The 12246-nt window shown below is 38.6% G+C and overlaps 1 protein-coding gene across 1 annotated transcript in view; it reads right to left on the reverse strand.

The window, feature by feature from the left end:
• Positions 1-311: 311 nt before the first annotated feature.
• The window catches only part of PPP4R3A (protein phosphatase 4 regulatory subunit 3A), a 30659-nt gene continuing 18724 nt past the window's right edge, over positions 312-12246 (reverse strand). The window contains exons 9-15 of the mRNA XM_083612625.1: positions 12089-12191; positions 10894-11052; positions 9393-9562; positions 6646-6788; positions 4889-5079; positions 3710-3936; positions 312-1375 (exon numbers count right to left, since the gene is read on the reverse strand). Coding sequence (XP_083468751.1) covers positions 1277-1375; positions 3710-3936; positions 4889-5079; positions 6646-6788; positions 9393-9562; positions 10894-11052; positions 12089-12191 — 1092 coding nt within the window. The 3' untranslated portion in view covers positions 312-1276. The remainder of the gene's footprint in view (positions 1376-3709; positions 3937-4888; positions 5080-6645; positions 6789-9392; positions 9563-10893; positions 11053-12088; positions 12192-12246) is intronic.

Below are 12246 nucleotides of genomic sequence, written 5' to 3' on the forward strand. Positions count from 1 at the left end.
TTAATAACTTGAATCCACATTAATATTTCAAATCCCCAGCATAATCTGTGAAAGTAAAACTGGTATTCCAAAGGGAGTCAGAAGTTTTTAAATAATGCCACTAATGCAGTAAATTGTTTCATTTCTATTTGTTTTTATTTTAAAAACTCAAATGTGTCAGTACTCTTAAATAACCATTTCAAATTTGATTTAAATGTACCAGCATGGTTCCAAGCTAGGAAATTTCAAAATCTCTTTGGAATACTAATTTCATATTTATAGGTTTCTTTATTTTATTTTTTATTTTTTTAAAAACAACCTATTTCCCTGAATTGTTTCAAGACAGTTGATGATGTAAAGTTTAATATAAAATATTTAGTCACAAAATAGTATTGCTTTTGTATGCACATTGTGGCAAGATTCATTTGCTCTTTTTCAATAAAAACTATACCATCTCCCATAAAATCCTAAACATATCAAGAATTGTGATGCAGAACAGAATTACACATGTGAAACAGGTACCAGCACAACAGTGAGATTATATTACATCAAAAAAATTTTAATGGTCCCAAATATATACTCAACAACTAAGCATACACTCGGGGCAAAATAAAAATATGACACAAAAGTGACCACATCTAGAATTCCATTCAATCTTTAATCAAGGGATAGACAAATCCCTTAGCTCCAAACAAAAATCTGCAGTTTAAAGGGCAAAAGGGAACAGATTATTTTTTTTAAAAAAAAGAAAGAAAGAAAAGAGGAAACTTATGTTCAGCCCTCCCCCAATGAGTTTTTCTTTAAAACCTGTTGTAGCTTGACTAAAATGTTCAGAATGTATGGTTTCAAAGGCAGGTCTCTTTAGACAAAGAAACTGCTGGCATTCTTAGCTAGTGAAGAATTAGGGCAGAAAAAGCATTTTCTTCAAAGTCTTGTACATGGTCCAAGAAAGCATATTCTGATTGTAACAAACTGAACAGCCAATCCAGAGTTCCACTACCAAAACTCCTGCCCTGTTGGCTTTTACATATATATTTTTTTCCGTTTCCTTCCCTGAGAAAAGGGCAATGTGTGGTCCAAGCTGGAGAGGTCAAAGGCATGTCTTTTCCATAAAGCATAGTATTTCCTCTTCTTCTGCTCCTTCAAATTGGCACTTGACTAGCAGAAATCCATGTTTTAAAAGTTGATCTGTGTTATACACAGTAATTCATTAGAAATTATAGTTTTTAATTATAAACTTTTCCCCCTCTGGAAACTTTGTTTATCCCTCAACTGATATTAAATTTCAGAGCTGTCATTATGAGGACTCTAGCTTTGCTTTCTGTGATAAAGGTATGCTTTCTTCATCATCCTCATCATCATCATCAGGATAATCTACAAGCCCCACTAGGCCTCCCTGAAAAGAAAAAAAGATTTACAAACATTAGCTATTCCAGAGTTTCATCCTTCAAATGGACTTAAAATGATCTGCTTAAAACTCCAGTAAGTTGATATATATGTAAAACACACAGATACAAATTTACAATATTCAGAGACAAAAACATAAATGTAATGCATGGCCATTAATTCCTATACTGTGCAAGAGGTTCTTATCTTAACCAAAATATACATACTTAGATGACTCTTGCTAGCAATTAAGGGGCACAATGCTCAGGTATGATGAGCAGCTAAAAGCAGCTGTACTTGGCTTAACACATACAAAGGAACACACAGTGCTATGCAAGCAAAGATTAATAATGTGGGTATTATTTATTATTATTATTATTAACTGAATTTTATACCACCCTATACCCAGGGGTCTCAGGGCCATTCACAGAATAAAATCAAGATATAAAACCACAAAATACATAATAAAAGTAAAAACAACAACCCAATAGCCCCTTCCCAGAAATACAATGGGCTGTTCTGGGGGGAAAAGATAGTATAACATTATATATGTATATATGACAGATGCATGCAGACCAGCCCCATAATATAAACACACTATCAGATGTTTCTCTCTCTCTCTCTCTCTCTCTCTCTCTATATATATATATTAGTGGGTCAAAGCAATCACAGAGTTTCGCAGATAAAGACATACCATCTTTGATGGATTTTAAAAGTACACATTTCAAAGCTGCAATCCTAGAAAGCAGTCATAGTAAAGTCTGCTTCAAGGGAAACACTGTGGTTAAAGTGTCAGAGTAAGACTGTGGAGATCACGATTTAATTTCCCTCTCAGTCACGACCATTGCCCAGTCACCATCTCTTAGCCTAACCTACACACAGGCTTGTTGCAATAATAAAAAGAACCTCATGTACACTGCCTAGAAAACAGACTAGGCACAAGTAAATAAAAATGCTTCACTTCATAAAATACTTCTTGTTATATGGAGTGCAATTTATGGGAAGAATTCTGGGTTCTAGCCCCACGCAGGGCAAAAGATCCCTGCATTGCAGGGGGCTGGACTAGATTATTCTTGTGGTCCCCTTTCAACTCTATGACAGAATGATTCTAATCCTAAAATCCAACATGCATGAGCACCAAAAGCAACCAAACTGCTTAAGCAACTGTGCTGGGTGGCTTAGCAATACTTGGCTGAAAACTAAAAATGTTCCTTTTGCCTCATCTCATCACCACCTCTAAAATGCTAGAAAACATTTCATGCTTTTAAGAACTTAAATGGTGTTTCAAGACTACAGCAACCACAAACCAAGTCTTAAGAAAAAGAAAAAGTCTCCTTGTAAAGGAGACCTATGCAGTGGAGCTGATTTTTGAGACCAGTGGCTGTTTTGTGGCATTCTGAAGTTGCTCCAAGAATACATAAAAGTACAAAAATGATTGAGATATGAAAAGTAAGCAAATGCTAACAATGATTGGAACATGTTGCGCAGTGGTGGAACCACAGACAGCACTGGGAATAGCATAGCACTGCAAGAGTAAGAGGCCAATATTGGGGAACAGAGTTTAGGGCACTAAAATTCCCCCATATCCTGGTCCTCTTTTCTCACACCAAAATACTCACTGAACCCTAGTTTACTTCTAAAAAATGACTTAGCATTACACAGACCACGCACCTAACATATAGGATTTAATTTAGGAGAAGAAACTAACCTGGTATGTATGATAAGAGACCTGGCTGACTGAAGCTGGCAGTTCTGCATAGACATAGTTACCTGCCAAGTACTCTGCTTAAAAGCAGCATAGGGCAGGAAGGCTGTGCTGCTATGGTTTAAAATAATGCCATAATGCTTACCATGTATCTTGTTTAACATATGGCTTATATTCAGTGTTTACACTTGGACTTGGGTCCAAAGGACAGAATACATTCTGTTAATAAATTAGCTGTGCCTCCTTGATTTGTCTGATCCCAATCTCAGTCAATGTACAGGGGAGATAGAAGTATTTCCTAAGCAACTCTGTTAGGAGTCTAAATGGACAAAACTATAGTAAAAAACTCATTAATTAATAAGTATCTTGCTTGTAACAAGATGAATTCCCCTAAAATTATTTCTATTGAAGGCAGTATGTTTTGTATATATTTTAAAGGGCATCTATGCACAAAAGCAACTATTCTTTTAAAGTCTCCTTTACTTTTAAGTATAGACCATATTAAAAGTATGGGGCAGAGAGATAGCTGCAAACTCCATCCAAATCACCTATGGATTTCCCAAATGGCAAATTCAGAGATTGGCTGTCTCGTGGAATAGTTCTGATAACAGCATGATTTGAGTCAAGTGAAAATAGTACCTTGGTAGTTATAGCTGCCATCTGAGATGTGCTTTTAGAAACTGATCCAGGAGATCCAGGGGACCCGGGAGATCCAGGGGACCCAGGAGACCCAGGCAAATTACTTGCAGATGACTGGCTGGTGAGATTAGCCTTTGTACCACTAGAGAAAGAAAGTTTGAAACTTGGGCTCTGGCGACCAGAAAGATTAGTTTTCAGAAGGACCTCTTTTTCTTCACTTTCTTTAACTGTAATTTAAAAGAAATACAGCTTTAATAAAAGTTCCACTATGAAATCCAACAGGCTAAGGAGACAAAAAGTGCTATTATCATGCTTATGTTACATTCCTGTTTATTTTAGTTCGAATTTATTACTGTCTAAAAGTGCAGAAGGCAGCTCTGTGCCTCATTAGCTGTGCTGCACACATGCACTTGTGTGCATGCGTGCATGCATGTGCACATGCACATGCGCGCGCGCACACACACACACACACACAGGCCTTTGGTGTATAAAGTAATTGTGAATACATTAAAGGGATGGAGAACTTGCGGTTCTCATTGATTGCTGGACTCCAACTCCCATCAGCCCCAGTCAGGATGGCCAATGGGACTGGTGCCCATTGGACTAGTAGAATAGAAGTCAGAAAGACCAAGAGTAGGTGGATCTAGTACCAAGGAAAGGCAGAGCCAACTAATTTTACTTTTGTCCCCATCCACCTTCCTGATGAGTTCTAGAAGGGCAACACTGTTTGGAAGGAAGAAGGCAGGCAGATGTGGTCTGGCTAAGGGGAGGTTAAGGTTGGTGGGGCAGTGTTCTCTTTGCCCTGATGGATCAGCCGTAACTGGCCAATGACCAGGGATGATAAAAGTTGTAGTCCAGCTACTTCTGGAGGGCAACCCCTGCATTAAAAGCTTCCTCACTAGAAACACAGAAAGCAGCTTTATACAGTCAGACAAAGTACATCTAGCTTAGTATTGTCAATACAATACAATACAATACAATACAATACACAATAGTATTGTCTATCTCCCTACCTGCAGATACTGGGGATTGAACCTGGGAGCTTCTGCTTACAAAGCAGATGCTTTTCCACTGAGCTACAGCCCTATGTCCATTTAAACCTTACAATATCCATTTACAGCCCTATGGTAGCTAAATCTATTTAAAGCTGAAATATAGTAACCCCAGCCAGTTACTTACATTTTTTTCTTTCCATAAATTTACTTATAGGATCCATAATATCTTCATCATTTTTACTTTTGTCAGAAGGTGGCACCACAGCCTCCCCATCTTCCATATCATCTTCATCAGTGTTAAACCACATCTCTTCCTCATCCTCCAAGGTCCTTGCATCTCTCCTGTATCTATGGTTTCTCAAGATGGAACGCATGCTATGAAAAAAGATTTTTTTTAAAAAAATTTTTTTCACATATTGCTAAAGCAAGAGCTTAAAAAATGAGCCTTTACATTTCTCTCACACAACTACATGATACAATGCCTAAAGAAATATTTTTAGAAACTAATATACTAGGACAATCATTATGCAAGCTGTGGATGTGCTTTAGCATTAAGCTAAGCCACATACACATCAAGAAACCATTATTTCATTTAGGTGTGTGTTCCTGACACTGTTTCCATGCCTTTTTATCTTCTCATCTCTTGTATGAATTTCTGATGCAGGTGATTGATGAAAGAATAGGGCACTTCTGACCGCCAGCTACGTATTGCAGGTGTAATTTGTAGAACATTTTGAAGTTTGAAAACCACCAGGGAGATGCTCATCTAAGATGCACTGAGATGAATGAGACAACTTACAAAAAAAATTGCGCACCTTATTTAATTGCAAAAATACATGGAATCATAGTGTTGGGAGGGACCAACATGTACCAACATGAAGAATCTACATGTACCTTTATGATGAAAATCTATGAAAATGGAATGTTTTAAAAAGAGTTGGCTGCCAAAGGTTTTTATCCAAAGACCAAAAGGAATGAATGCAAATATTAGTGTGCGTGTCCCCCCATGTGTGTATGTGAGTATATAAACCAAACAACTAGAATCAATGCACACACTTTCTTATTGGGGTTTCCCCCTCCAAAGAAGTTGTATTTTGAGATAATTCAATTTGCCTGAAATAGTCATTTCTTCATAGGGATAAAGTAGACAGAGTTTGTGCTTTCAACTGATGAGCTGTATCCAGACAGCTTGTTTGCAGAATGGATAAAGATGAAACAGAGGCTCTTGTTGGAGGAAAGCAGAAATGGTGGTGGATTTTTGCAGATTCCCCCTTCAGCCCCCAGCACCATCTCCCAGGCTATTCTGAAGGGGACATGAGGGGTTGCGGGAGGAAGGGGGGGGAAGCAAAATCACTTCCCACCCTTGCTCCAATGGCAGAGTATTGTGGACAGAACTCTGCCCACAAGTAGCTTGAATCCAACCTGATGGGTTTCTTACCTTGGAGGTGCATTTATTTAGCCACAAATGGTAAGTCTTAACTGCTTGATCTGGGCAATGAGAGACACTCTCACAAATGATTTGCAAACTTTGGATATGCATACAAAGCACACCTGCAATATGAAGCTGGCAGCCGGCAGAACAATATTTTAGCCTACCTGGTACTGCATCACAGAATAAGTTCCAGGGCTTTATGTCTTTTTCTGGCACTGGGAAATAAGCATGTGTGTTATAGTCATCCACCAGAGATTATCTGGGTCAATTGTATGGAGATGTATATTTCTCTGTATATCCTTATATGGCTTAATTAAAGAATCTTTCCAACACAGTTCAGTGGCTTATAGCTTCACTTAATGATCTTCACTTAAAAATATGTCAGTCAACTGACACTAAAAGCAGCCATCTGAGAAACAAAACCAAAGTGTGCTGTTCATTTTTCCCTAGTTTGTCCTCAATAGGAAAATGTTTTATGAAACAGCCATTAACAATTGGTGTACACTAACCTGTCAAGTTTGGGATTATCTTGTCTTTCCCTTTGTTGTTCATAACGCAATTTCAAACCTTTGAATGTCTGCACATAATCTACATCTTCTAGTGCTTTCCAGTAATTCTCAATTACATGAGCTGTTAAGGATTTTATGTCTTCCTAGAAAATAAAGTTATTTTTTCCAATTAAAGATGTTAAAAAGTAGAAGCATAGAAAAGCCACAAAAAATTCTTTAAAAATGCTTAAGGGAATTATTCTAAGTTTGTTCCCTAGTCATTTATTCATCCAAACAACTACTAAGCAGCATGAGGTAAACATGGCCGTCATTACAGAAAATGCAGCAAATGGAAGTATGCAGCAAATCAAAATATAAAATTTTAGGAAGAACCATGTTTTTAATCAGTCCCTGACACATTGTTGGCGCTTAGAAAGTGTCTTCTATGTTTAAAGAATAGTAAACAGATGGAAAGTTATGATGTCCAACAAAACGTTTGAACAGTTTTAAAATCTTTTTAAAATCCTGACTCAGGAGCTGGTTCTGACAATATGCCAACAGCGGAATTTCGGAAAACCATTCTCATTTTTCTTCCAGGAACTAAAAATTACAAGTGACAATTTTACAGTTCATGAAAGAGGTGCTGTGATCAAAAGATGGCCACTAATGTATTGTTACAATAAACTCTAACTGAAGTCTAACCCCTTTACTCTTTGAGCAGGATGCCTAGACAGATATCTATTAGCCAGAACATGCAAATTTTAATTTTGCTCAGATTACCTATGCTGAAGACTGCTACGTTTTTAACATTATAAAACGAATCTGCAAACACTTTTTAACTTGCAATTTTAAAAAATGTTTGCACCACATTCCAGGCCAAAAACTTCATCTTCAACATCCTGGTGCTTCAGTAGCGATGACCCACTGTGAGCCACCATCTATCCTTGGGTAGTTAAGAGATGGGTTTTCCTTTGTGTTCAGTCAAGTAACTGCCTCAGTACTGCACCTTAGGCACTCGTTATTTTCTTGAAGTGCACTACAATCTAATTTGTTTGATGCTGCAGGTACCTAACTGCGTCCCCAACTCCGTACTTCTGTTGGAAGCTGGTGAATGCCCAATTTCAGCTAGAGCGTGGTGGGCTGCCCTAAAACATTGGCTCAGGATTTCAGTGTTTAATCTAGGGAAGGGTCTGTACCAACATTTGACCAATGAGGAGTTTGTCAGCAAATGGCAGAAAACCATGGCTAAAAAAGCCACCTCTATTGGTCTGTCTCCCCCCCAAACTGTATTACCTGGGTTATGAAGGCGCTCAAAAGGTTTTAAAGCAAAGATTATGGGACAATGCACACAGTGACTTGCGATCTCGATCGCACGCAGTCTGTGGTCCACTGGCAGCGGGAGTTCAGTATGGGTATGTCTTTGAGTTAACATCTTACATCAAAAACCTGACAGTACCTAACTATCGAAGGCTTTTCACCTTCGTGCTGTGCTGGATGGTAGGTTGAGAGGAGTTCCCTACCAGGACAGACTTTGCTCGTGTGCTCAAGACATCGATTCCATAAATCATATTTTGTTGCATTGTGCGAAGTATGAGCAGGCCAGGGCTGAACTGATACTACCCTTGCTGGTGCCTTTCCCAGGAAAATCAGAGGCTCACTATGTCAGGTTCCTACTGGAAGACCGGATAAAAGCTAGAACGTTGGCAGTGGCAAAGTTTTTATCGGTGGTTGCAAGAACAAATGAGCCCTATATTCTAAACAAAATGCTTGATTAACCTGGAGGTAGGCTGTATGAACTGTGTATTGATTTGTAATGTTCTGTTGGGTCTCTGGACCGTAATAAAGATTGTTGTTGTTGTAATTTGTTTGAAGAGTTCTGTTTTGGGGCCCTGAGGGAACTAGACACAATCTTCTGAACCAGGTGGATTTCCATCTTTTCAACTTCTATATATGTATCAAAAGTAATGGCTCAAAATGTCCCAACTCACAGAAATTGCCCTCATTGGTACATTCTTACTCCTACTTATAAACAAGGCTGACCACAAATGCTTTCCCCTAAGAAGCAGCACCATCTCTCATGCTTCTGTCACTATCAATATGATGTGACTATTGGGCGAGTATGTACCTACCCAAGCCTTAAGATAAGCAAACTTAAGTGTGGCGGGTGGCTATAAGAGAGTGAAAGAGGGCTTTCTTGTTGGTGGCCCTCTTTCTGTTAGTGAATGCACTCCAGGTACCTGCCTGGTGACTACATGAATGACTTTTCTGATCAAAGACTGTTTTCCCTTCTCAGGCCTTTTAACACCAATTTAATATTTTTAAAAAATATCTTCCAAATATTATTTTTTAACATCAGTAGTTGTTAAAAACAGTTGATGGTAGTTTGTTTTTAGCTTTTGCGAAATTGTTGTAGCACTCCAGAATATTAATGTGATTAGATTGTCATTAGAATTAGGTTTTACTGTGTTGGTCTGGTTTTTTGTGTTGAATTTGACAGTCACCATTTGCACTTAGGTTTTAAACTGAAGTATTGCACATAACCTAGAGCGCTAACGAGGTGATCAATATTAAAAATAAATATTTCTGCCTTGAAAGGCCTCCTATTCCAACATTCCACAAACTTTCTTTTTCTCTCTCCAAGAAGATACTTGGAGTTACCTTATTTTATCTGCAACTCCTTCCTATACAACATACTCAGAGTTAATAATGTTTTTGACACCAGCACCTGCAGTGTCAACATCCACCCTTCTCTAGAAAGTGGTACTCACCACTCTGATAAATTCAAACATCTCTATAATAGCAGAATTCATCAAATTATAGCGAGATCCATTGCTGAGAAATGCTTTGACCACCGGTTCAAACAAAAAACTTTTCATTATATAGCGGTTGTAGAATTCATCCTTCAACCCAATTATCTTTCTTTTAAAACGCAGGGCACCTAATGAAGAAAAATCATTATTTAAAAGCAATTTTCACATTTGGTTTCCAATAACAACATCCTCAGTACCCCAACTTTAATAGAACGGCCCACAGCTTAAGTAATTCACAACACTTTTACATAGTAGTATGTGATGATGAAAAGGAAACAAGAACACTGAAGATCAATCAGATGAGAATATACTGACAAAGGACTGCCACAGTATCATATAAAACTCTTTACGAAAAAGAGAAAAGTCACTATGTTACAGATAACACCATAAAATGGAGGTAGCCAGTCCTCTAGTTTGCTTATTATGGTATGCTTATTATGGCTTACCAGGACTGCATGAATGGGCTCCTGCAGAGGAGCTCACATCTGCTCTGCTCTCCCTCCAGTCTTTAGCACAGCATAGCGCAGCAGTTAAGCCAAGGTTTGGAATAGTATGTTGTCTTGAAACCAGGATCATGGTTACGGTCTCTCTTCCTCAACCATGAACTGTGACCATAGGATAAACCTTGATTACAGGTAGTGGTTAAGGAGAAGAGACCTTAATCACAATCCTGGGTTTGGACACACTAAGTTTGGTTTAGCTGCTGTGCTAGGACAGGAGAGTAGCAAAGCAGCTGTGAGCTCCTCTCCAAAAGCTAGCACACTTGTACAGTCTGTTAACTTGGCTAACCATGATATGTCAACAAGGCCAATGTTCCACTTGTTTTGGACCATCACCACTGACCATTGGCCGTGCTGACAGGAGCTGCAATCCAAAACAAATGGAAGCACCACAATGGCTGATCCTCCAGACAAAAAGTTCAGATGGTTTGGGTTGGTTGAGACATGCAGCAGCTCCACACAAATGACAAGTTTGTCAGATCACTTTCAATTACTGCAACCCGATGACGTGACCAAGCTGCTTGAAGGGTTGTTCCCTCAACCCTGGTTGATGCTAAAAAAAATGACCGAAAGGCCTAGGGAGTGAATAATACTTCATTGCAATGGGGGAGACAGTTTATCCCCCCCTTAAGAAGTTGTCACTGGATCCAGAAATGTGTGACAACTATTGCCTGGTTGCCAATACCCCTTTCTAGCAATACGCTTTACTAGGTAGTGGCAGGGCAGCTTCCGGATACTTAATTATATGCATCTCTTCACCTGGCAAGGCCTTCAGATCTTTTTTATGTTGTTTCCACAACTGATTTACTTAACAGTCTATTAGTATGCTTTGTATCGATACTACTTGGATCTGATTAATTAGTTTCTGGGATTTTAAGTACGGCTCTTATTAGCTGTCTGTGATTATGCATTTTACATGACTATTTGTAAATCCCCATGATTTTTATGAAAATACTTACATAGTGCCAAGAAGGCATGCATTGAAGACATCAGTACTAGCACTCTTCGAAGGATATCCTTATTTATAATGTAGTTCTTTATATGGTATGTATGATGTTCCACACAGAAAGTTAGTAACTCTAATATCAAGGCCAATAGCTGGGCTGTCTGAAAGTCATCTAAAACAAATCAGACAACATAAAAATCACATAAAAATAAACAATTTATTATTATTTTTTGATACATAAAAAAACTCACAATTTATTTTCTGCAACATAAACAAAAACAGAAATCAGATTGGGCTTATTTAATTTTCTGTTCCACTTCTTTGGTATATAAAGCAAAACATACTAATTGACTCCAGCACCATAGACAAATCACTACATAGTAGACATTATTCCACCTCCTTGATATCTTTTAGTTTTTTATTAGTGTAAAAGCTGCACATTCAATTTTGATGCATTTTATGAGATGTACAAGAACAATCCATCCCATTTGCACACATCGAGGACAGCAAGACACACACAGTCTAAGTACCTTCTATCCAGGCATGCAGTGATCTACTTCCTGCCCTTAAACTCAAACCACATTTGCTGGGAGCACATGAAGGTGCTGGATGACTGCAAAGGATGGGGCTATGCACAAAGGGATGATTCTTAGTGACTGGGCCAAGACTAAGCTCAGATCTCTATTACAGTCATACCTCGGGTTGAATGTGCTTCAGGTTGAGCACTTTCGGGTTGCGCTCTGCGGCAACCCGGAAGTAATGGAGCGTGTTACTTCCAGGTTTCACCGCTTGCGCAGACGCGGACACTCAAAATGACGTCACGCGCATGTGTGGAAGCGGCAAAATGCGACCCGCGCACCGTCGCGTCTTGGGATCCCGTTTGCATCCCAAGATACCACTGTACATGAATTTTCACTATTATGGGAAGCTCTGAAGTGCTACACCTGGAAGACCTACTTGATGAAAATAAAAACAGTGATCTGGATTTTATTGATAAGGATGAAACAGGGCAATGTGCCTCACACCACTCCTTCTGAAGCAGCAGCTCTCCGTCCACACATACCCTGTCATTTTGCTGGTTACGAAATTTGTTCAGATTATTTGCACAATTCAGTTTATTATTTGTATAATGCTTTTAAAGAAAAAAACTCTTGCCAAAGCATTTTAATAGGGAAAATGATGCCTCAACAAAAGATTTCTTGCCTCACCTTTGCTGGGCTTTTCCTCTGTAGTATTAGCCAGTAGTGGTGCAGTGAGGACATGCATACAATGTTTGTAAAAGAACCCCAAGAATTCAGTTTTTTCTGTTTTCTGCAGAAAAAAATAAATAAATTTATACCTAATGCACATAATACAAGGTGCCTTA

The sequence above is a fragment of the Podarcis filfolensis genome (genome assembly GCF_964270895.1).
Source record: "Podarcis filfolensis genome assembly, chromosome: 1".
Taxonomy (NCBI): Eukaryota; Metazoa; Chordata; class Lepidosauria; order Squamata; family Lacertidae; genus Podarcis; species Podarcis filfolensis.